Source organism: Oratosquilla oratoria, chromosome 21 (assembly GCF_046742065.1).
Source record: "Oratosquilla oratoria isolate Oo_2021 chromosome 21, ASM4674206v1, whole genome shotgun sequence".
Classification (NCBI taxonomy): domain Eukaryota; kingdom Metazoa; phylum Arthropoda; class Malacostraca; order Stomatopoda; family Squillidae; genus Oratosquilla; species Oratosquilla oratoria.
In genome coordinates, this window is record NC_134797.1 from 44,197,238 (window position 1) to 44,222,971 (window position 25,734).

General features: G+C 40.6%; 1 protein-coding gene across 1 annotated transcript in view; it reads right to left on the reverse strand.

Moving 5' to 3' along the window:
* Nucleotides 1-88: 88 nt before the first annotated feature.
* Nucleotides 89-25,734, reverse strand: part of LOC143036884 (uncharacterized) — a 318,445-nt gene continuing 292,799 nt past the window's right edge. Inside the window, exons 3-13 of the mRNA XM_076204795.1 lie at nt 25,204-25,464; nt 24,020-24,207; nt 19,677-19,788; nt 19,369-19,527; nt 18,721-18,876; nt 18,179-18,364; nt 17,254-17,385; nt 16,423-16,610; nt 16,022-16,165; nt 10,655-10,779; nt 89-9,836 (exon numbers count right to left, since the gene is read on the reverse strand). Coding sequence (XP_076060910.1) covers nt 9,727-9,836; nt 10,655-10,779; nt 16,022-16,165; nt 16,423-16,610; nt 17,254-17,385; nt 18,179-18,364; nt 18,721-18,876; nt 19,369-19,527; nt 19,677-19,788; nt 24,020-24,207; nt 25,204-25,464 — 1,761 coding nt within the window. The 3' untranslated portion in view covers nt 89-9,726. The remainder of the gene's footprint in view (nt 9,837-10,654; nt 10,780-16,021; nt 16,166-16,422; nt 16,611-17,253; nt 17,386-18,178; nt 18,365-18,720; nt 18,877-19,368; nt 19,528-19,676; nt 19,789-24,019; nt 24,208-25,203; nt 25,465-25,734) is intronic.

Consider the following 25,734-nt stretch of genomic DNA (forward strand, 5'->3'; position numbering starts at 1 on the left):
TAGACCAAGCTCAAACAATACACGAGTCTAAATCTCAATATACATACAAACATATATCAAGGGCTTTTTTGCCCATGCAAGGGAGGTAGCCAACATCAAAAGACATAAATCTACTCCCACCTATTTCAGCCCCACCCATTCCACCCCCTTTCACTATCTCCCTCTCATCTGGGCACCTTGTAGATGATGGGTCATCCTTTCATCTTACTCATTGCCCCAAGTCAGAAACAATGCAGCAAGACACAGTACATCCACAGCCAGGCCAATTCATTTAATCAGTGATCCCCCCCCTCTCTGTCCCCTCATGCAGTAACATTGAAGATGGGGAGAAATCCCTTTGGGCTGTAACAAAACAACATTCACATGATTTCAATAATAAACTGGATGTGGAGAGATACAAAAACGGGTCACAACGAGCATAGCTCCCGTCCCGTAAAATACAACTAGGTAAATACATATCCACACACTATCCCCCTAATCCTCCACCCACTCCCTTGTATGTATCATCCATACACATATGTGTCAGTAGTATGGTCGCCACACAAAGTGAAGGATATAAGCAAGATTGAGAGAATACAAAGGGCAGCAATCAAAATGGTCCCCAGCCTGGCCGATAAACCATACGAGGAAAGGCTAAAAGTACTGGGTCTGCCAACTTTGAAAGATCAGAGAGGAAGAGGTGACATTATTACAGTATTCAGGTCACTAAAGGGGATAGGTTGCATTGATAGAAGAGATTAAAGATGGGAGAGCTTTAAGAGATCATGGAAGTAAATTAAGAAAGACTACATGTCAAAAAGATGTGAAGAATTTGCTAAGAAGGTGATATAGCTCAAGCTTAAACAATAGATGAGTACAAATCAAATTATGATAATTGGAAAGTAAAGATATAGATTAAGTTGGAACTGTACATGAATTTTGAGTCTAGGTATGTTAGAATATTATAGGATAGTAGATGGGGCCCAATGAGCATTGCTCCTTTCCTGTCTACTACAATTAGGTAAATACAGCCATTCTCCACTCATCCCCATCTTCTACCTTTTCCCTTCCTTCCTCAACAGACATTCCCCTCTTGCTCAACACCCCTTTTACCCTATCCATGCATCTCACACTTGGTTGTCCCCTCATGTTCATTCCATCCACCTCTGCCTTCCACACCTCTCTTACTAATCTTTCTTCACTCATTCTTTCCATGCGTCCAAACCATCCCAATACTCTTTCATCAACCCTATCTCCCATCTCCTTTTTCACCCCCGGTTTCCTCCTCAGCTCCTCATTTTTCACTCTATCCAAGCTTGTAGCCCCTATCATACTTCTCAGACATTTCATCTTTTCCTCTTGTATGTTCCATATCTTTGCCTCATACAGTGTTGTCAGGACAATGACCCCTTCATACAATCTCATCTAAGCATCCATTCCCAAATATCTATTTTTCATTACACTTTTTAATTCCCCAAGGCACTTACGTGCTTCTCTCAGTCTACAACCTACCTCCACCTCCACTCCTCCCTTTCCTGCCACATTCATCCCCAAATATTTAAAGCTATCCACTTCTTCCAGCCTCTCTCCTTTAATACTCACAAATTGCTTCCATCCTCTCCCCTTGTGCATCTCATCACCTTTAATTTTCTCCTGTTGCACACCTTCCCAAACTCTATTGCTTACTTCCTTAATCCCCCCTCTGATCCTGCCACTAGTGCAGTGTTGTCAGCAAACAACAATTGGCTTACCTCCCACTTTTCTCTATTTTCTTTAATTGTCTCCAATCGCTGCTCATTACCCTTGTATTCATCTGCTCCACCACCATATTCATGTACATATTGAACAGCCATGGTTACATGACACATCCCTGGCAAAGTCCTACCTTTACCTCAAACCACTCACTCTCTCCATTTCTAATTCTAACACAGGCTCTACTACTTTTGTAAAAACTCTTGACTGACCTTAACAGCTTTCCTCCTATTACATATATCTGCAAAACCTCACAAAGTGCCATCATGTCTACCTTGTCATAAGCCTTTTCCAAATCCATGAAGGTAAAAAAAAAAATCCTTACTCTTTGCTAAAGCTTTCTCACATATGTCTTACCACAAAAATCTAAATATGATAATTGGAAATCAAGGATATAGATTAAGTTAGAAATGTACATGAATTTGAAGCTATGTATGATATATTAAGATAATAGGAGATGGAACCCAACAAATGTTGCTTCTTCCCTGTATACTACAATTAGGTAAATATACATACACACTCACATTCATTTTCAAGCTGAATCTACACTATTTCTTTGGCATGATATTATCCTCAAAGATAGAAGCACTAATAATCACTGATGGAATACAAATTACTGGTTTTCTGTTCTTCTTATTTGGAGAAGTGGTTGATGAACAATGATAGATAACAGATCTTGTGTCCAGCACTACACTGCACCTCTGGGTGGCAATGAAGGTGTTGATGAATAACGAAGATTTAACAGGAGAAAGATAATCCTCTCTGTGGGATCATATGATGTGAGTTCCTACCACTATCCCTTTTATAAAATTATATCTATTGTATTTTATACAGTACCTAAAAATTAATCTTATATCAAGGGAAAATATAGATATGATAAGTAAATCAGTGTTTTCTTTTCTCAGGTATTCTTTGCATGGTAAAAAATTTACCCATTCATATTTTGGGACCATTGATGGGTACCTGTAAATAGTGCTCCTGCAAGATAGATCAATCAATCAATCAATCATGAAAAGAACACACAATTTGGGCTGTTCTCATGAAATCTGTACACTTCAATTCTGTCACCTGTGCACATTTTCACTTGTCTACCATCATGACAAATAGCCTTTGTACATTCATTTACCCCATCCATCCACTTTTTCCTTGGCCTACTCCATGCTTTTAGCCCCTACTGTGGTGTTGTGCCATGCTGCATTGCTTCTAAACCAGGTAGTGGGTGAGGGACTGGGATGAACCTTTATCCACAAGGAGCTAAGGGATTTTTTAAAAGGGGAACAAATGGGTATGGGATGGGTGGAGAGTGGACTCGTACCTTGACTGGCTATCTCCCTTGTGAGGGGGAAGAAGCCTTTTGATATATAGATAGATATTCCATGTTTTTCCAGACCCTCAGACTCATAAATCATTTGAAAATATTGTCTCTCTTCTCATATCACAACATTTGAAGCAGCTCAGACTGGCTTGTTATACTTTTTCTTCCATTTCTGTCTGTACCCTATTTTCTATAGGAAATTTATCATTTCATGCTGAACTATATTTTGTAATTCCTCACAGGGTCTTCAAACCTATAATTATATATCATTACCCTCACACGACTTATCTCTCATGCATTTCTTATTCAAAGTTCATTCCTATACATAGCAGCTTGTAGAACTATTGGTTAAGTACCTGGAAGAAAAATCTATACTGAACCCAAATCAATTTGGATTTAGACAAGGGAGATCCTGTACAACAAATCTGATTTGCTTTTACTCAAGATTAGTAGACATAATAGAAGAAAGAGATGGATGGGCAGACTGTGCTTTTCTGGACCTGCAAAAGGCATTCGATAAGGTACCTCATAGGAAACTAATAAATAAGATAGAGTCAAAAGGTGGCATCAGAGGAAAATTATTGGAATGGATGAAAGACTTTTTGATTGGGAGGAAAATGAGAGTTGTAATTAGAGAAAAATTCTCCAACTGGGAAGAAGTAAAAAGCGGGGTCCCACAAGGATCAGTACTGGCACCGATCATGTTCGCTGTATACATTAATGACATGAATGAAGGCGTGGAGTGCTATATAAATTTTTTTTGCAGATGATGCAAAATTACTTAAGAAGGTAAAAACGGAAGAGGACTGCAACTCATTGCAACAAGATCTGGACACAATATGGAATTGGACTCAAAAATGGGAAGTAAAATTCAATATTAAGAAATGAAGCATAATGGAATTTGGAAAGAGTAAAAATAGAATATCAAAAGATTACAGAATTGGGGAAGAAAAAATAAATAAAACAAACTATGAAAAAGATCTTGGAGTGATGATTGGAAAGGACATGAAACCAGATAAGCATATAAACAAGATGTTCGGAGAAACGTACAACTTATTGAGAGCAATCAAAGTGGCATTTACCTATATGGACGAAGAAATGATAAGGAAAATACTTACTAAACCAATAAGACCAAAACTCGAGTACGCAGCATCACTTTGGACACCCAGTACCAAAAAGAATATTAAGAAACTAGAAAGATTACAAAGAGTGACAACAAAACTAGCACCGACACTCGCCGAACTAACATATGAGCAAAGACTATACAAATTGAACCTACCAACTCTGGAACAAAGAAGAGAAAGAGGAGATTTGCTAACTATCTACAGAATAATGAAAGGAATGGAAGTTTTAGACAGGAACGACCTATTAATGTGGGACAACGGTAAAACAAGAGGACACGGAAAAAAATTGAAAAAGGATAGTTATAGAAAAAACTTGAAAAGGAACAGTTTCCCACACAGAGCGATAAATACATGGAACAAATTAGACAACAAAACAGTATGTGCTAACACTATACAAGATTTTAAGATAAAACTTGATGCGGAGAGATACAAAGACGGGTCACCACGAGCATAGCTCCCCTCCCGTATATTACAACTAGGTAAATACATTCTTTCATTACTTCCACTGATATTCTTTTGTTTTTTTCCATGTAGCTGTCAAGACACTTACCTTCTATCCAACCTTATTCTGTGACCAATACTTTCCTTCATTCTTGCACATTGATGGTTGTATATATGTTTCCAGACATTTAAGACTGTACTTGCTCCATCCTCTTGTACATAAGTGACCCGAATCCAAATCCATAGTGTAGACACAAATGGAAGCTAGTAACAAGGCTTCATCTATAGTTCTTTTTATGTTTATACCCCAAGGTGAAACAAAACATGAATTCAAATCTAAGTATGATGATTGGAGAATAGGCATATAGCCTAAGTTAAAATCATATATGAGTTTGAAGCTAGATATGATAATTGGAGAGTAAGAGACAGGACTCCATAAGTATTACTTCTTTTGTGTATACTACAATTGGGTAAATACATACATTTGTTTTAAGATGTAAGTAGTGGCTAGACCTTATTTTCTGTAAGAACATAATGGAGGAGACTGCAGGAGACCATAAGTTCTACACCAGGCAGTTCCATGTCCATTACCACCTATCATCCCCTTTCATAAAGTTATCTATTCTTGACCAATAGTTTCAGTGCTCACTACATTGTTATAAAGTCTATTCCATTTGTTAACTGGTCTGTTGGTAAACCAGTTCTTACCTATTTCCTTCTTAAAGGAACATTCTCCTTTATACTACTGCATGATGGGATAATTTTAGAGGATTCTCTATGCAGGAGAAATGAAACAAGTCTTGAAAAATATGAAACAAAATTTATTTCTCTACTCTGTATAAGGATGAGCACCTACACACAACAAGAGGCAGAAGAGGAGGACGAAATGCTCTTACCTTTATAATAAGAGACAAGGACGACATTTAAGTAAACAAAGTTTATTCATGTATTCCTGTAACCATTTGCTTTCAACAATGAAACCAATGTTATGGATGGGAATACAACAGAAGTGTAGTGTGACTGTCCACAGTGTGAAAAGTTTATAGAAAAAAAAAATTGGACATGAGTGAGGATAGGCTGGAGTGTTGACACTTTTTGCTATAAAAATAAAAGAGGAACACCCTCTTGAGGCCACAGTGCCACTGCAAAGGAGTTCCCTTTGAGCTGTACCATCCCCAGAGGGTGCACGACTCAATAGTACATGTAGGTGATGTTCCAGAGAGGAAAAAATATTGCTCTTCTACGAGTTATCTTTGGAAACTTGCATCTTTTGGGCAAGTTGGAAATTACATGGGGGGGGGGATAGTGAGAGCCGTGTCCTTCGAGTCGACCATCAGCTGAGTCGAGCCACAAACTTCGTACCCAAGTGGTTTGGCGCGAGTCGTACTCTTGTCTCTCCGGCACCAGCAACCAACATAGAAATTAAGCTCCCAACCTTATCTTAAAGGTATAAACTGACAATGTACAATAAATCATGGAAAGTAGCTAAACTTAGCTATATTACCTTCCCAAAAAAAACAATATATATATTCATATATATATATTTATATATATATCTATATATAATCATGTCAACATTTTATAATCTAATTCAAAGTTTCCCTCATATTGCACCAGAAGTATACGGACACCAGCCAATTTCCAAAATGTTTTATTGTTGTGAATGGAATCTATGGTGACCAGAACCTGTGCAAGGCACGGGGTACCCCTGGTTGCCACAATACAGACAAGGCACCCAAAAAATTTAATGCACCCAAGGTCTGTGCCTAAGTGCCTGACCTATACTTGGTACAGCTTGATCTCGTATAAGGATGGTACAGAATGCCTATACATAGGGCAGTACTATCCTTGGATTCCTGTGCACACAAAAAGACATTAAGATTGATTTCATGTCATGCTTTTACATGGTTTAGTGGTTCTCCTTGGGTGCCAGTAGACAATACAGGGATACCCCGAGATGCACAAGTGAATGGAGAGCTTCCTCCCAGGATACCCATGGGGGAGCACGGCTTTCCCCTGGGGGACACTAGTGCGTGGCACGCAGCGAGCGAGGGCCATAGGCTGTACTTGCCACTTCTATGAGCATGACATAAACACTTCCGCACAGTCGACTTACAAAATATACAATAAGGAAACTCTCGCGGGTGTTTAACAGTCAGGCCATACCCTATCAATAGGGTGTATAGACATTAGGCAATTGCTACAACTATTGCTAGGATAGGAATAAAGAGAATGACAAAAAGAAAATAAAAAATTCTGATGGGAGTGCTATTAATACAGGAAACATGATTGCCTATAATGGAATTTAGTTTTGGATATAGTTCTTTGAATTGGAGAGAAGAGCAGGTGTGTGTTGTTATTGGGTTATAGTTACTGACAGTTGACCTCAAAATAGAGGGCCAGCAAGACCAGATAGCCAATGACAACATTTCCTGTAGTCAGTTAAAAGCACAGTATTTAATTTTCTTTTCCAAGATGAAAGGAACAGTGGGTATGTGAGAATAAAGGCTGCAAACTCCCATCCATCAAAGCAGGTTGAAGAAGACCTCAAAGTGACCAAGGAGAACCTCAGGTGAGCAGAGGAGGTTCTCAGTGGGCTAACATGATGGGTGGAATTTCTGCCAGTTTGTGACAAAGCGGAAGATCTTGTTATATGATGATTGGAGAAGACAATAGCCTTCTCCTACCACCATCAAGAATGGGATGGCTGAGACCTTGGAAGGGGACAACCCTCCCAAGGAGTCTCTGGTAGCTCTCAAGTTACTTTGGCATATGGACGGATTAATGAGATGATGGACGTCATGATGTGGGATGATTCTTGAGTGTGTGAGAGAGCAGCCAGAGTCTGCAGTAAGTGATGAGAAGAGCTACATAAAAGGGATGAGTGTTTTTGAGTCTTGTTGATAAGATGAAGACTCTTTATGTCCTATCCTTGAAGCCAGTGGGAAGGAGAAAGGTACAGGGTGGGGTAGGAGGTTCTTTCAAAGTGCCCAGGAGGCAGAAGAGGGAAGTTCTTCCTCAGTTTTTGACCTTTGAGGGGTTTTCAAAAGATTCACCTTAATTGGGTGGGAATATGGGACATGCAAGCAGGTTTGGGTTGGGTAGGGTTGGGTTGGGTTGCAGGTTAAGCAAGGCTGTATAAAAATAAAACTTTTTTTTTTCATGCATGAACTCTTTAACCACAGAGCTTTCATTATGTCTAAAGCCCTGATCGATGAACCGAATCTTACAGAAGTTGAATTTGTTAAGGAAATTCTTGGGTTATTGGATGAGACAGTGTTGTGTTTCTGTGTATATAAGGATGTGATGATATGTGCATGTCTGGGTTTTGTGCATGCGTCTTTTTCTCAGATGATGTACACATGTTAGAGTGCACATCAGTGTCAACGTCCTATTATGTATTTGGTTGATTCCTGAACAGACTGGTGCATGGAGACTCCCAGGGCACACGAGGAAGTAGTGAAGAACTTCCCGATATCAGTGAACATGAAGTATAAGAGTTCTGTGCTTTGAATACTAAAGAAGAAAATCACTAAGAAGGGTGGAAATTGGTATCAGGGTGTTGGAGAAGGGAAATGGGATCTGGGTGGATTCTGGAGAAGGAAAATGGGATCTGGGTAATTTTGGGGGAAGAAAAATATGAGTAATTCACAGTTCAACAGGAGATACTGAGAAGTAAGCACTAAGAAAATAATGTATTCTCTTTTAAAAGAGAAAAATTAACAGCTAGGTTATCCTTGAATTCTTTACTAGAATTAATAGAGATAACAGAAAATATATAGTTTTCCCTTTTCATTGCAACATTGATCCTGCCAAAATTAATGTCACAAAAAGCAAATGTGTGTGTAGTGTGTGCATGTATGTATCTACCTATTTGTATCTTATAGGAAGGGGAGCTATGCTCATGGTGTGTGTGTGTGTGTGTATGGGTAGTGCATATGCACAAGTATGTGTTGGCATATGAATGTCTTAGCCAAAGTTGACTTTGAAAGGGGGAAAATGTATGACTGTAAAGTGACTGAAAATTTGATAGAAGCAGATGCATCACGTACAAAGGAGGAGGAAAAATACAGAATCATTCCACAGGATTTGGAGGGAGCTGCGGTGTCACTGTCCTTCAGAAGGAATGTTATTAATAACAACAACAACAATAACAGTCCCCCTAAAGAGTCTTGTGTCAATAAATAATTTCTTATGGATAAGGACATGGCTAGTCTCACACACCAGCTTTTGGGAAGCCCCTTTACCGCCTCTCGCTCCTCCACATCATTATGGCTGCACAAGTGGAAAAAGGGGGAAGAATGGGAAGACAATAAAAGTGCAGTTTATGTGGAAGTTGATGTTCTTGTGGTTTGAGTAAACATATATCTGAGATAATAATTTATATCCCATGGAACAAATGTGTGTGTTAAAGTGTGTAACTGATCATGAAGTGTATGGGCATATGTGGATGTGTTTGCCTTCATGGTAAGAACATGTTTCACTAACAAGACTATGTAGGGCATGTTCGTGGCAGGAGTGACTGAGTTCTCAAGTCTATAGGGCAGCAACAACTTGTCAGAGAGGTTGTCACTTCATGTTGTCCCTTCTGCTTGACGTGAGGAAAACTCGTAATGATAAATAAATATTCTCTCAGAAAATAATAATAATAATGATAATAATAATAATAATAATAAAACACAAAAAAGACATGAGCATGCACAACCTAAACATAAGATAGAGAAGCAGGTCCCACGGAGGAGACATGAGGAGATCCCGTAGATCTCCATATGACGTCTCCCATTTTCTAGGTCGATGCGAAACTTCAATAACAAGTTACTGAGTACATGGAATGCTTAAAAACTTTTAGTTTTTTTTTTTTTTCATCTAACCTTAAAACACCAATACTATGATTAAGGTGTTCTTAATCATATTTAACTTGCAATATTTGCTGACATAACCATTATATATAGTCAGTGCTTAGTATACTAACTACTTTTAAGCCAGTCTACCATTACATTATATTACAAGTGTATACTGTCGCATCTAACTGTACATCTGTCCACAGTAGCAGAACCATGGCAGTGGCATATTTGCAGCCCATTTAATCTTCTTTTCCTCATCTGTACAGTACTTCTAATTCGAACTCTTATCTTCTTCCTTCTTTGCATAGATCTTCGGCTTAATCATGAGGACTGACCTCTTGAGAGTGTAGTCCCATCCTTTCCATCGGAACCACACGATACCTACCAAAGGAAAAAGGATGCAGTTGAATTAATTTTGCCTGGTGTTGCTAATGATTTTTTTTTCTTAGTGGGGGGGAATTTATGCTTCCATTAAGGAAACTAACCAGCTCAAAAACTCTACCAACACAGAATAAGTCTAGTGACAGAATAAAATTTCCTTAAGTGCAACCATCACACAAAACATCTCATCCTACAAAGCCCCACATAACAATCCCTAAACAACACAATATTTCTTCCCAAAATGACTTATGGGCCCACCTGGTAAGTGTTGCTGGTAACCTGGAAGCCATGGGTTTCCTACAAGAGAGACCTGGGGCTGGACTGATTGATTGGTGTTGGATAGTGTCACTGAAAAGCTGGCACTGCCAGTGAATTGAACCTGAGACCTCCCAATTGCCTGGTAAATATGCTTACTGATTACACCATAGTCACCTTCAGTGACCACTCACACATCTCCCTTCCCTAGCCCTGCCTCTGGGGGCCAGTCCAGGGGTGTGCACCACTGAGGGATCCTACTCACTGTGCCATGTTGGATAGGTACAGTCACTGCAAAGTTGGCACCACCCAGGAATTGAACCCAAGACCTCCCATTCTCTGGATAGGCATGCTTATCAATTATACCATGATCATCTCCAGTGGCCACTCTCACAATTAGGCTTTTAATTTCATAACTAAAGCCTAGCCTAGCCTAAAATGTAGGCTAGACTTCCAAGTCTAATTTAGCAAAACATAATCCAAATCACTTTTCAGTGTTGGGTACCTCCATGCATTTTGCATTTTTGCTTCTGGCCAATAGCCAAGACACCTCTTCCACTCACCTTGTCTCGCTATGAGGTCATTAGGGTCTGTAAGATAGAGTCCGTTGAGCCCTCTGCCACAAGAACGCCACCACCATCCTCCTTTGAGCATGGATGCACAGTTTAGACTCGATCTGTCATTGTCCCTGCAGGAGAGTCAAAAAGGTGAGCCATGAGATGACCAAAACAAGATATTTTTTGTTTCCATCAAATGATGGACATTTTTTATTCTATTTTCATTTTTTTTTATTTCTTGGTTCTTTCTACACCAACAGAGTAGAACATCATCACTCCTTGAACCTTTCACTCTGTAATCTCTCTCCTCTTTCACTCTTTGAATAGTTCATCCCCTCCCCCTCTCTTATCCTGTCCCTCCTTTCCTGTCTTCCTCTTTTCTGCTCTCTCCCTCTCTTCTTTCTCTCCCTCTCTTTCTCTCTATCATTTGTAATCCCATTGGGAGAAGATGAAGGTGGAGATGGAGGAGGTGGAGGCAGTAGCAGTAGTAATGTTGTAGAAGCAACGACAATAATATAATTAATATTAACAGTAATATTAGTAGTAATAGTGAGAATAATAATAGTAGTGGTAGTAATAGCAGTTGTAATAGCAATAATATCTGTAGTAGGAATAGTAATAAAAGTAATGTCAGAAGTATTAATAATAATAATAATAATAATAATAATAATAATAATAATAATAATAAAAACAATAACAATGGTCATAGTAATACCAGAAGTATCAATAGAAGTAATAGTAGGAATAATTGTATCAGTGACAATATCAATAATAGTAATTGTAGCAGGAATGGTGTTATAAGAGAATAGGAACAGTAGCAGTAGAACTACTAGTAATAGTACTAGAAACAGCAATGATAGTGATAGTAACTAGTAATAGTACTATTACTGGTAACACCAGCAGTAACTGCAATGATAGTGGTAGTTGTAACAATATCAGTAATATTATTTGTAATAGTCATACCAGTACTAGTATTAATAGTAGTGACAAAAATAGTATTGATAGTATAAATATAAATGTGGTAGTAATGGCAAAGACAGTTATAACAGTAATACCAGTACTACTCATATTAGTAATTGTAATAATAGTAGGGTAATGTCAGAGCAAGTCATACTATTAGTGGAAAAATATTTCTTAAAATTCAGTTTTTGAGCCGAGAGAAATCACAATGGGTGCAAAAAGAAAAAAAAAAAAAAGTATGGCATCTAAAATGTAATTTCATTGAAGTTAAGATATTTGAAAAAATTAAAGAAATTTAAAAAAACAACAATAGTTTCACTGATTTCTTGGAGACCATTTTCCATGTGATTTATTATTTCATCATTATTTCAGAAAATAAACAAATTTGTAATGTTTTATCACTTATCTTGCAAACAAAGAAAATAACACAACCAAAATTTGCGTGTACAGGTCACCCTTGTATGCATGGCTCCCGACAATGAACACTTCTTCCTTCACACCTCAAGGAGCCATTTTCATTTGTTTGGCCACTATTTTCTCTCAGAACCACGTTAATATGGCTATTCTCACTATTCAAATGTATACCAAATGAATCATGACATATTCATAACCATCATTATTCACAATCATGGGCCGCTATATTAGTAATATGAAAAACTACATCAGACCTTAAAAAAAGAAAGAAAGAAAAATATATATATATATATATATCATCTGGTAACCACAATGAGAGAGCAGGTGCCAAATCAAAATGGTGGTATTGTGGGACATTTTGATCTTCCTCAGAGATCATGATGTCATCATATGGGCTTTTTTTTCTCAGGAGTGACTGTATGACTTGCCCCTACATTACCCTATAGGTAGTAACAATAGTAGTCTAATAGTAAATGTAGAGTAACAATACTATTAGTAAAACTAATAGTAGTATCAGTAATAGTACTAGAAATATCACTACTAATAACTACTAGTAATAGTAATGGTAGTAACAGTAATGAAATAATTGATAATAGTGATAGTGGTAATTGTAACAGTACTGGTAATAATAGTGAAAGTAGTAGTGATAGTAAAATAGATATTATTCATAATAGTTACAATATTATTACTAGTAATAATAGAATAGTAGTAGTCACTGTAATAGTAGTAGCAGTAACAGTAATAGTACTATAGTAGTAACAAAAGTTTGAGTAGTAAGAACAGTAGTAGTCACAGCAGTAGTAGTAACAGTAATAATAATATTGTAGTAATTTTAGTGACAGTTGTAGTAATAGTAATAGTATAAGCAGTAGTAGTAGTAGAAGTAGTAGTAGTAGTAGTAGTAGTAGTAGTAGTAGTAGTAGTAGTAGTAGACTGTCGGTCGATGCGCCAACTGACAACCGTCCAAGGTGCCACTAGCTGTGGTTGTACTGACTTCATGTTCGTCACAGGTCATTTCCAGGCGTCGGGATTGTGGCAGCGTCTCTGTAACAACAAGGATGGAACAAGGGGGAAGGGGGAGAGGGAACAGAGCATACTGGGGATAGGTTATATGAGGAGGAAAGGCTAGGGATAGGATGAAGGTAATGCAGGGATGGGCCAAGGGTAGGGTGAGTACTGATTGAAATAAGGGTGAAGGTTAAAATGAGTAAGAGGAACAGTGAAGGTCTGTGGGATTTGCCTGAGGATGATTGATGGTGATCTAATATCAGGGTGAGAGAAGGGTGACAGGACTGTAGCAGAGACTGTGGATGGAATAAGGATGGATCTGGCTACAGATAAGTTCAGATCCCACATATCCACCACCATACTTATGGATTGCTGTTCTATAGACTCTTGGAGAAGACCACTCCAACACTGAATTTAATTGCTTTGCATCCACTAACTTGATTTCGGTTTGTGTTCCACTTGGGGAACTCTATGGGTCACTAGGGTGTCCAAGAATCACAGGTTGAGGACCCCTCCTATAGACCATCTAACCTAAATATTGGGTTTCGGATTTGGGTTGAGGGATGAGGAGCTATTTTGATGAAAGAAAGCCATGCCTCAAGCCTTATGCCAAATTTGCCCTTTGATTCTTAGGGCCAGATCAGCTGTTAGTGCCATGATGGAATGATGCACTCAAGAGACAATAATGTAGGCTGAAGAAAATAAAAGTGAGCAAGCCTTAGCAGAATTTCTCCCCCCACAAAGGGGTAGGTCAGGAAAGTTCTTAGGGGTATGAACAGGAAAGGAGTTTGTAAGGAAAAAGAGGGGATGGGTGTTGCAACCTGGGTTAAACAGCACAAGAGAAACACCTGAATTCAGTCAACTGGAGAACTCAAAGTTACTGAGAGTACCATTTCTCTTCAAAAAGATCTTCTTCAGGAGCTACTTTCAGTTGTCTGTCAGAAAGAGAAAATTAGGGTATGGTAGAAGGGTTCTAGTGAGGTCACTGGCAAAGGAATGTGGAAGCTCATGTGTTGGAGGGATGAGGAACTGGTTGCAGGGGAGTATTTATCTCATTGCAAAGCAGCCTTTTTCTGAAGCTACTCTGGACTAAGAGTCTCAGCCAAAAGCCATAGGAAAGTAGGATCCAGTGGAGGGGACTAAGTGAGGTTACTGGGAGGTAGACGTAGATGCTCATAGATTGGAGGAGGTGGAGGGTGGGTTGTAGGTGGAGAGAAGTCTGGTGTTATGACAAAGAGGAGGAAGTGTTCATTGATACAAAGCAACAGAGATCAGGATAGAAATTGTTCTGTGGGAGATGCGGATATCCAAGTGGTGACTTGAGATCAGATCAAACCAAGTTGAGATCTTGTAAGGATGATGCAAGTCAGGGCCAACAACCCTCAGGTAGGGATATTTGTCAGGGCTGTAAATGAAAACCCTATTGCCTTAGGTCTAAATGTTAGCTGTCCATTTTGTTTTTGGTATTGATACTTGGACTGTTTATTTTTTTTTTTAATTTCTCATATAACATGCTTTGTCTTCATGGCCATCTAGTGTATGCAAAATAAGGATTATGTAAAATAGAAATTGTATAAAACTATAATCATGTAAAATAAGAATAGCATAACATAAGAACCATGCAACAAAATCAATTGTAACAAAAATATCGTCAAAACAAGTGAGTGTTGTTTAGATGGCAAGTGATAGCCTAAAGTTTTTCAAGTCAGGCCCTGAATCAGTCATGGGATTAACCCTGTGGTTCTCAGCTTGGGGGGGGGGGGTCATTTGTCCTCCCAGGGGGTTATATGTCCCCTCAGGAATTGTGTCACATTTCTGGGGAATTGGGGGTGGGGGGTGGGGGCAAAATAGAGTATTGGGTGCCACAGAAGTATCTTGATGTGGGACGTGTTGTGCCAATTTAACTGCTTGGCATTATATCACCTCATTATGATCCTCATATTTCTTTGTGTTAAGCTTTAGTAACATATATATCAAATATTATAATGATTTCCTTCATATGTATTACTTCTAGTTACAGGTATATGTTAAGGGTGGGAATGAGGGTTATTTTTTTGCTAATACTGGCTATGCTGGATGAACCAACTGCCAATCACCTACAGGTGATATAGGAACAAGAGGAATGTGTAGAAATATTGGAAGCCATAGGGGTTGTTATTAGAAAAGCAGAGTCGATGTCTCCTTTCCTCCCATGCCCTCCCCCTTCAAAGCAAGATGGAAGAGGTGGTGGAGGAAAGGGTGTTAAAGCTCCAGAGTAAATTCATGTATAAGCAGTCATGGTTTTTTTTAAAGGTTTAGGTTTAAGGGGATAGCGAAGTGTTTAGAGGCGAGAAAACCCTAAAAGGATAGCCAGGAGGAGGGTAAAGATGAGGATGACACCAGTGTTTTTTTTTTGTTTTTGTTTTTTATCATTATTATTTTTTCTTATGAAGACTTTCACTTCAGTTGTTCCATGGCTTATATTTATTTTATGGGGTATTTACAAATGATAGGGGAGTATATAGGGATACGGCATGTATCTCAGTTTTCCCACTCTGTGGTAATGGAGGTATTCATTACAATTACTGAACATAAATCCTTCAGTGTTTACTGAGTTCCTAAAACATTCTCATCACTGGTTATAAGGTGACTTTGGAAAAGGAATGCTGTTACTTTGTCAGTTTGAGGGTCAACTTTAAGGAATGACTTTACTGTACAAAAAAGGAGAAAAACTACATAAAGTTCAGATGGATTAAGTCAAACAATATTTCTTGAGGAAAAAAGGAATGTCACAGAATGTCGTATTACATGACATGGAGGGTACAGACACAAACAAATCTTTGACAAGGAACAGACACAACAATAACAATGACAGAATTAAGCAATTTCATTTTGTCAGCAAACACCTAAAGGAACTACGATCTTCAAGTATACCAGTTCGAGATTTTCATAACAATTTGAGTGTGAATAACCGAAGCTCAGTTTTTCTCCTGTAGGATAGGCAAGACTCACCTGTTATAGGTTGAGAAGGGGCTCAAGTTGGACCCATACCACGGGTCATTGAGAGAATCTCCCGCTGTCCCTGAGTAACCTCCTATCTCGAGTTTGTACATGTCTTGCTCACTGTGAAGCTTGAAGGTCGAATACTCGGCGTATCTGCAACACATTTTGGCTCTAATGACTTTCCCAGAAGTTAGAGGGCAAATAGCTAGTGATAACTTACTATGTAGGGTAGACAGTTTCTGCATTTAGCACCTAGACACAGAAAATTGTGACAGCAAAAAGGGGTATGACTGGGTGGGTGTCATTAGTAATAGGAATACAGCCATCATCACAATAAACCATCTACTGTTTCTTCTCAATATTTTGGTTTTATTTCCCCATATATCGTATCAGCCCTCCCATGCACACACCTTGTATTTCCATCGAAGTCCTCAAGCTCCACCCTAAGCATGTAGTTATCTGTGTTCGTCAGCATGAAGATGTTCTCATTCCCAAGCCAGAATTCACGGTCGGGTGTCCCAAAGCCGTGTTTGTAGTTCTCCCAATCTCTGTTGAAACTCTCGCGAGGTTCAGCGAAGTCGTCTCGTCGTTGGATTACCTGGAATGTAGAGAGGTTCTCAGTAAAGGCTCAAAGTAGTTATCTATTTGGTATAGGCCTTACTGAAAGCCCAAAGTAGTCAATTGATTGGTATAGTTCTTACTAAAAGTTCAAAGTAGTCAATTAACTGGTGTAGTTCTTGCTGAAGGCTCAAAATAGTAAATTAATTGGATTCTTGTCTTAAGATTCACTTTTGATTAACCTTGAAGCATTTAGAATAGTAGCTCCCAACCTAGTCCTGTAACTCCAAAGAAGTTCAATGACCAAAAAAACATCAGTAGTTAATGGATACCAGATGATTTTATTCAGTATTGAAGTAACCCCTAGGAGGCTAAGAAATAGTATTGCATAAATAAGGTAGCTACGAGGAAGGAGCCTGAGAACCACTGATCTAGAAAGCAGGGGGCTACTACTAGCCAGCAATTGAGATTACTGTCAAGATCACAAGATGTGTCTGGAGATTCAGTGTCACTTTATAATTTTGTGAAGAAGGATAGGACCCTAATGAAGACCTATATTTTTAGAATATTTTATGCTCTTTCAGGGCCCTTCTTTTGGTGGGGGAAGGCTGAAGGCTATTACACTCACTGCAAAAGGGGCCAGACAATTGTTTTTGACAATATCAGAATCGGCATCAACTTACGGTCCATCCACCACCAGCTGTCTCCATGTCACAGTAGACCTTGAGGAACCAGTAGGTGGTGCCTCGGATCTTCACGTAGTAGATGCCACTCTTGGTCATGCCTCTCTCTTGCAAGTCAGCACACGAGAAGCCCTGAGAGTAGGCAGAAATAAATGATAATTTATTTGTCATTTCTGTCTTACAAAGACAAGGCTCGTTGTGGTGTACAACTCAGAATAAATAAATACATACATTATACCTATAATATAATATGCATGCAATATGATATGCACACAATGAATTTACATATACAACACCTATTATTGGAATATCAATATCACATATGAGATGGCATTATGTTAGATGAAGGACATCTCAAAAGAAGAGTGACTTCATTTAATGGGTCCATCTTTAACAATATTTTTCTCCTATGAATAGTTTAGGTAGAAATATGCTTTGATTTCACTACCCCTACATAAAGGGGGAACACATGACAAAACCCCAACAGACAAAAACCTAATCTACATAGCAGACAAAACCCCAATAGGAAAATTGGGGGAGGACATAACCTAACCTAACCTACCAATTGGGGTTTTGTCTGTTGGGGTATTGTCCATTCACCGAAAAGGGGATTGAAGCCTTTGTACATATATATGCACATCTAAAGCTCGCCCACCACACGAGCATCCTATAGTGTCTAGACACAAAGAGAATATTGTTTTCAGTGATGGACTACTCACTGGCTTTGTCCGGAAAAGACAAACCAGTAAAGTGTTTAAGTGTTTCTCTTCTGCAGAGGCGGTGAATTTGTCACAGAGGACAATATTCTTGCTTGTGGAGGGAATATTATGGGATAAAACTAACGTTCCAAAGAGGTTCGTGTAACTTGGGAACGAGCAGTAGCTCGCTCCTCTTAACTTCGTCAAGTGACAAAAGATCGACTCACCTTAGCGTCGAAGTGGTCGATCGAGTCGAGCATGAAAGTCGTGTTGACGATGACTGGTTTCTTCTGCACAGATGGGAAGACAACTCCTGAAGGACCCGCAGGGGGTCGCGTCGTCACCACCGGTGGCCGTTTGGTGGTCGAGGAGGAGGAAGAGCCCCCTGTGGTCGTATTCTCTGCCAAGAACCTCTGCAGGAAAGAAGGCAAGGGTCTTAGTGGTAGGGGATAGTGCAGAAGAAGATCCTCAAAAATACAGGTCTCGGGTGTGATGATGCAAAATGGGATGGGGGGGCAGATGTGTGTGCCTTTGTTTCTGTGACAAATTGCCTTTGTTTCTGTGACATCTTTCCCCTGTGTTTTATTGTATTTTATTTGTTCTCTCTTCACAAATGAAAATGTTCTCGACTGTGAGGATGAAAGCTAAGATGGGCGGGAGATGTTTGTGTTTGGGCGCGCGTGTATCTGTATCTGTGACATCCTTTCCATATAATTTTCATCTTTATTTATCCATCTGTATATTTGTTCATTCACGGACGAAGACTCACCTGGTCCACGAGGTCGAAGGGTGGGTCGAGTTCGCCAGGCGTGACGTCACGAGAATGTTGGGGCATTGTGGCGCGATGCAGAAGCTTCACTGGGTTGACCTCATCCCTGGCGGTCGCGGGACCGTCGCTCGGAAGCTTGCGAAGGCGTTCTTCGACCTGTAAAGAGGGAAGAACGTACTCAAGCTCCAAGACCTAGAAGGCTACAGGCAGTGGGCATGTCTTGGTGTGGTAGGGTACTTGCCAGGAAGGTGACGAATCCCACAGAAAATATATACATGTTCGTAACTTTTTTATATATATGCCTGTTTTTTCATCTGTTTATTTGATTACTGATCTATGCATTTATATGTTTATGTAAGTACATCGATTAATCTAAAAAAATTCTGGAGTTGCAGAGTACTCCAGGGATCAATGATCGATCTTAGAGCCTCTTACACAGACTGACAAAATGACTACACGAGGCCCTTAGGATTTTTAAAACTTAACTTAGACCAGTGGACCTCACTGATACTTAAAATATTCTAGCTGGGAGTTAGACCGTAGAATCCCAAGCCTATATGCACAGCCAAGGTTATCTGTCTATTTCATCGACTCCAGGATAGCCACCACCAAGTGGCACGTAGACAAATGTCTGCAGCTCTCACTTACCTGGCCGATGTTCTGGATGATCCGGTTCGTCTTCTCAGTGAGGTCCGTATGGATAGTGGTGATGGCGCGTTCTTGGCGTTGAGTGGTAGAAAGCAAGGCTTCACTCTTGGGCACCAGAGTGTCCACTGAGCTTTTGGTTCCGACAACAACATCCCACACCTGGAAGAGGGCAAAGAGTTAGAAAGCGAATTGGATAGCAAGTGGAAGTCACTGATAATTGTCATATTTCAAGCCATGGTCGAAATGTGTGTAAGACGGGAGGAATACTTCTTTCATTTTCAGACTTGTGAGAGGCAGAACGGACTTACCTCCTCCATTTTTGTCCATACGCCTTCGATCGGCGACATTCGGTCCACCAGGGAGTCCAGTTTGGTCCGCGGGGGCATATGGGGTGTAGCGCTAGTGGTGGTGTTTACGGGACTGTCGGTCAAAAAGGAAATTTTTTAGACTTCACTGAAGCATTAGACTTATTCCACCTTAGAAAGAGCAAGAGCATTATGGTCCGCAATTTCCAAAGTTTTGTTAAAGCATTAGACTTGTTCCACCTCAGAAAAAAAGCGCGCACATTATGGTCCGTGATTTCCTAGACTTCGCTAAAGCATTATACTTGTTCCATCCTAGAACGAGCGTGAGTATTGTGGTCCATAATTTCTTAGACTTTGCTAAAGCATTAGACTTATTCCATTTCAGAATTTTATGGTTCCTTAACTGAGCATTTCTTTTGTTAGAATAAAAGGTGATTAGTTTCATGAAACACGTCAACATTATGGTTCATACTTTCGTAGATTTTGAAAGACTTATTCCATCCCAGAGTTTCAGAGATTAGTTACTCGATATTCAATTACCCTCCCCCCCCCAAAAAAAAAAAAAAATCGATATTCAATTACCCCCCCCCCCCAAAAAAAAATATATATATATATATAATTATCACATCTCACGAAGAACAGCTGGATAAGAACCAAAATCACTGTCAAACACTTAAAGCATTTGACTACTTGTCATAAAGCTACAGGTTCCTGAACTTGTGGTTAAGGACGTCAGTATACTGATAAGGTTTAAAAATACTGACCTATACAGTATGGGCCTGAGGCATGGGAAGTTACAACCATGATTGCCTATGCAAAATATACATATCTACACACACATAAATACATGCATACATACATACATACATACATACGTACGTACATACAAACCTACATACATACATACATACATACACATACATCATGCATACATACATACACATACATACATACATACATACGTACATAATACATACATACATACATACGTACATACAAACCTACATACATACATACATACGTGCATGCATGCATACATACATGCAAACATAAATATATACATATATACACATATACATACATACATACAAACTTACATACATACATACATACATACATACATACATACATACATACATCATACATACATACATACGTACAAGCCTACATACATACATACGTACGTACATACAAACCTACATACATACATACATACATACATGCACGTACATATATACATACATGCATACATACATACAAACATAAATACATACATACATATATACACATATACATACATATACATGCATACATGCATACATACAAACATACATACATACATACATGCATGCATTCATGCATACATACAATCATACATACGCATACATACATAGATACATACATGCATACAAACATACATACATACATACTTGTACATATATACATATACATATACTTATACATATACATATATACATATACGTATACATATACATAGTCATATACATTCGTATACTGCACACACTCATACATTCTATAATGCAATTGAATGGATACAGGTTTGCAAGTCACGAAAGCGCTTGCGCGCGCACACACACACACATGTACACAGACACACACACACGCACACACACACACGCGCGCGCACGCGCACACAGATTGTACTGTGTCGGTAATACCATCGCCTCTGTCCTATATGAGTCCTTTTGGTTGGGAAAGGAGTGGTTTAAGGAGGACAGTCCAAGTTGAAAGTGATCATCATCATCATTCTTCCCTGAGTGGAGACCGATCAATAATCATATGACAACATTGCGTAACTCTAGTCCGTAGGGGTTACTAAACCCCCTGAAATATAAAATGTATGGAATTTCTGTAGTTAATAGTCCATATGGGAGAGAGAGAGAGAGAGAGAGAAAGAGAGATAGAGAGAGAAAGAGAGACAAGCACATGCATACACATTGTACCCATATACAACACAAAGCTTCCTCAGAATTACGGCTAAAGATGGCCGTGGCCACAGTGAACCAAACTGAACCATTACCGAACGAAACTGAACCATTCACGGGGAGCTGACCGATGCTGCGGATGCTGGATGGCCTGGATGGACGGGCCGGGAATCCGGAAGACTGTCTGAGCATCACAAGGACGCTTTCACTACACCTTCTTGGTCGTCGCTCTCTGCGTTCCCCTGACTCTACTTACTTTCCTACCCTGCCCCTTTCCCCGCTGCTGCTGCTGCTGCTCCTTGGGGCCAAAAGTAGAATTCTTTTGCAAAAGGTCCCTTCTCCGGCCCTTCTCCTTCTCCCTCCTGATTTGGTATGTGTTGGATGTTTTTTTTTTTTTATCATTACTGTACTTCGGGTGATTTTTTTTCTATTTTTTTTTACACGGGTCTCTCCTTTCAAAAGGTTTTTGCACGGTTATCACGCACATATATAGTTTTTACAAATTTCTGACGTTGTGGTTGTTTGCTCTTACATATTACGTGGTTAGATGAGGTTAAGTTAATGTATTTGTTTCGAAGTCAGGACCTGTTTGTATAGAATTGTGTTCCTCTCTACCCCCCATCTCTCCCTCCTCCTCTTCCCCTCCTCCTCTCCCCCTCCTCCTCTCCCCTCCTCCTCTCCCCCTCTACCTCCCGTCTCCCCGTCTCCCCTTTCCCCAGCCCTCCCCGTCCCTCTACCCTTTCCCGTCCCCCTACCCCATCTCCCCCTCAACTCCTCCATCTCCTCCTCCCCCTCTCCCTCTCTAACTCCCGTCTCCCCCGTCTCCCTCCCCGTCACCCTACCTTTCCCCCTTATCCCCTACCCCTTCCCCATCCCCCTACTCCCCCTCTACATTCCACCTCCCCCTCCTCCCCCCCATCCCCGAAACGTGACATGGCCCCATCTTTAAAACCACTGACTTTTCCATCCAGGTTTGCTCCCCTTCTCCCCCTTCCCCCCTCTCCCCTTCCCTCCCCCAACACTCTTGTTTTTACCCGCATAGTTCCCTCCCCGCTCCCCCCCTCCCCCCACCCCGTCCGGTCAACCATAGCCCCCCTCCCCCCTCTCCCCCTCTGTCCTGCCTGACCTAACCTGTTCTTTGATATTTCGATCACCCTTTCCTCACCCGGTCCCCAGAAGGAACCCGGTCAGCCTCCTCCTCCCGGACTCTCCTCGTCAGGTCCGGGCAATGCACTTCGGTGGTCCGGCGGCTAACGCACCAGCAGGCTATAGTTTTAGTAACCTAATATGTTTCTTATGATCTCATCTCTTTTTGTTGTCCTCTTATTAGAACCTTTTTTAATCATCTCCACTTATCTCGATTGAATTTAAGTTTGATCAAATTTGGATTTAAAGGACCCTTTCATAATGTAAGGAACTCCAGAAAGTCCACTGCATGAAAGTATTTTTTTTTTTTTTTTTTAATTTGGAGTCAATTGCAAAATTCCCGAAATGAGGGTCCCTTAAATCGAGGATCGAGTGTAAAATGAAATACCCGTAGAGCACCGCTCCTTAATGAAAAGAACAAATTGTCGATATGAATCTAAATAAATGCATTTTGACCTTTTGCCTCCTGGGACTAATGCGTCACCAATATCCTGCAGGATATGTAGTTGAGTCTGTTCTTCCAAAATGTAACCTTGTATTTTGCGTTTCATTCACGTCATAAGGCTCATGACTGTCCTCTCACAAACAGGACATTCCAATGTCCAAAGAGCCCTCGGTGCCTAAACATCACCTGACCAAGTGCTTTGCTAAGCATAGGCTGATGTAATACTAAGTGCCGATGGACAATAGAGTTGAACGTTGCTATCTACAGTATGTGTAATGTAACCATCGAGAACCTTCAGTAGGGGGCTGAGGCTTGTGCGTACGCTACGCCAAGAAGACTTCAACGTCCTTGTAGTACAAATGTACAACAAACAAGTGTTGTGCATCGGATTCTAATTAGCCCCTTTAAGCCCTGTTAACATGTCCTACACGGATACACAAACACTCGAACTCCCAAATCTCCTAAAGACGTTATCACACTGGGCTATTTTTCCTCCAACGTCCAATTAATCGTCGGTACCTCCCACCTTTAGAGAACTATTTCCGCCGTAAAATCACTGTGACAAACTATTTTGTTTTCTCAACAATTTACATAGAATGACATTTGATATGCTGGAGGAAAACTCTTTTCCTCCAGAATATCGGATTCCTTCCCGGAAGCTGCGAGCTGCAAAACTGTTCCAACAGTCGGAGGAAAAATAGCCCAGTGTGATAACACTTTTGTAGTCCTACACGGACACATAGACACTCGAACTCACAGGAACACCACTCGCTCTTCGACATCGATAAGAACACGTTACTGCTCCTTACCTGTCGGTCGTGGGGGGCTCTGGTCGTTCATCCTCGATGATGGAGGCGTGGATGTCGTTGACCGAGGTCGTAAGTCGGTCCATGTTCTCGGAGACCATCGCCATGTGGAATTGAAGTCGACGGTCCACCGCTGCCACCGATTCCTTGACTGCGTTCATCGCCTGGTTCAGCTTACCGAGTTCGGGAGCCTGAAGAAGACAAGAACGTTTTCATTATTTCTTCGACGAAACCAGGGATTCCATCCTTAGAGGACACTAAGAAAGTGGAGTCCTAGAGGAGACACGACCGCGACGAGAAGGTGGAGTTCTAGAGGTGGGAAAGGAAACGTTGAAGAAAGAGAAACAAAAAAGGAGGGAGACAAGAAGTTGAAAAGTATGAGCGATAATATAAAGAAATGCATGATAGAGCGCGAAGTCCGGTACAGGCTACACCCAAACCAGAGCGCTTCCGGCCGACTGTACCAGAAGCTGCACTTTGGGAAGAAGGGTCATCAGTTGAAGAATCTGCTTCAGTGAGCAGGTCCCTCAACCAAAGAATCTACTTCGGGGAGAATCCTCAGCCAAAGCGTCTGCTTCACCTTCCTCTGGGAAAGTGCCTAGCTGAAGAGTCTACTTCAGGGGAAAAAAGTGCCTAACAGAAGAGCCTTTATCGAGGTGGAGGATCTTCACCCGAAGTTTCCTCTGGGAAAGTGCCTAGCCGAAGAACCTACTTTGTAGGAAGAGATTCCTTAGCTGAAGAGTCGGTTGCTGAGAGGGGGTTCCTCAGCCAGGTTTACCAGAAGTTCTTCAGTCGAAGAGTCTAATTCGAGGAGAAAGTTCTCCAGGCAAAGAATACTTCGGGAAGATTCTTCAAAGAGAGTCTACTTCGATGAGGAGTCTACTTCAAGGAGGTTCCTCAACCAGAGAGTCTAATTTGAGGTGGAATCTACTTCAAGAAGGATCCTAAATCAGAGTCTACTTCGAGGAGGAGTCTACTTCAAAGAGGTTCCTCAACCAAAGAATCTACTTTGAGTAGGAGTCTACTTCAAGGAGGTTCATCAATCAAAGTGCTTAATTTGAGGAATATACTTCAATGGGGTTCCTCAATCAAAGAATCTTCTACTTTATGGGGTCTACTTTGAAGAAGTTCCTCAACCAAAGAATCTACTTCGAAGACAGGGTCCCTCAACCAAAAATTCTGCTTACCTTCTCGAGAGCCTGAAGTCTCGGCACGTCGAGACCGACACCGAACTGCTCCGAGGCCGCTGCCACCAGCTCGTCAGGTGGCAGGTCGATCGTGTTGGTGTCGAGCTGTTGCTGAAGACTGGAGAGCTTGGAGTCGATCCGCTCGACGTGTTGGGTGAGGAGACGAAGACGCTGGTCCATCAGGTTGTTGGCTCCTGAGTCAGAGTTCCTCTTCTGGGCGGAGTCCATGGCGTCCAGCCGCGTCTCGATCATCGTCGCCAACTGTCGAAGAGGGAGAAGAGGTAATTTGGGAGGTCTTGGAGGAGCCTCCGAGGAACTCGTCAGGAATCACCTGAAGGCGAGGAGCTTGAGTTCGACGGAGGTCATACGGGAAATGGAGTCATTATGACAGAATAACATAAGAACATAAGAATGGAGGAGACTGTAAGAGACCCTAAGGCCTACGCTGTTCGGTTCCTTGTCCCTTGCCACCTGTCATCCCTATCCATAAAGTTATCTTCTCTTGAAACAATCATTAGTTTCAGCGCTCAC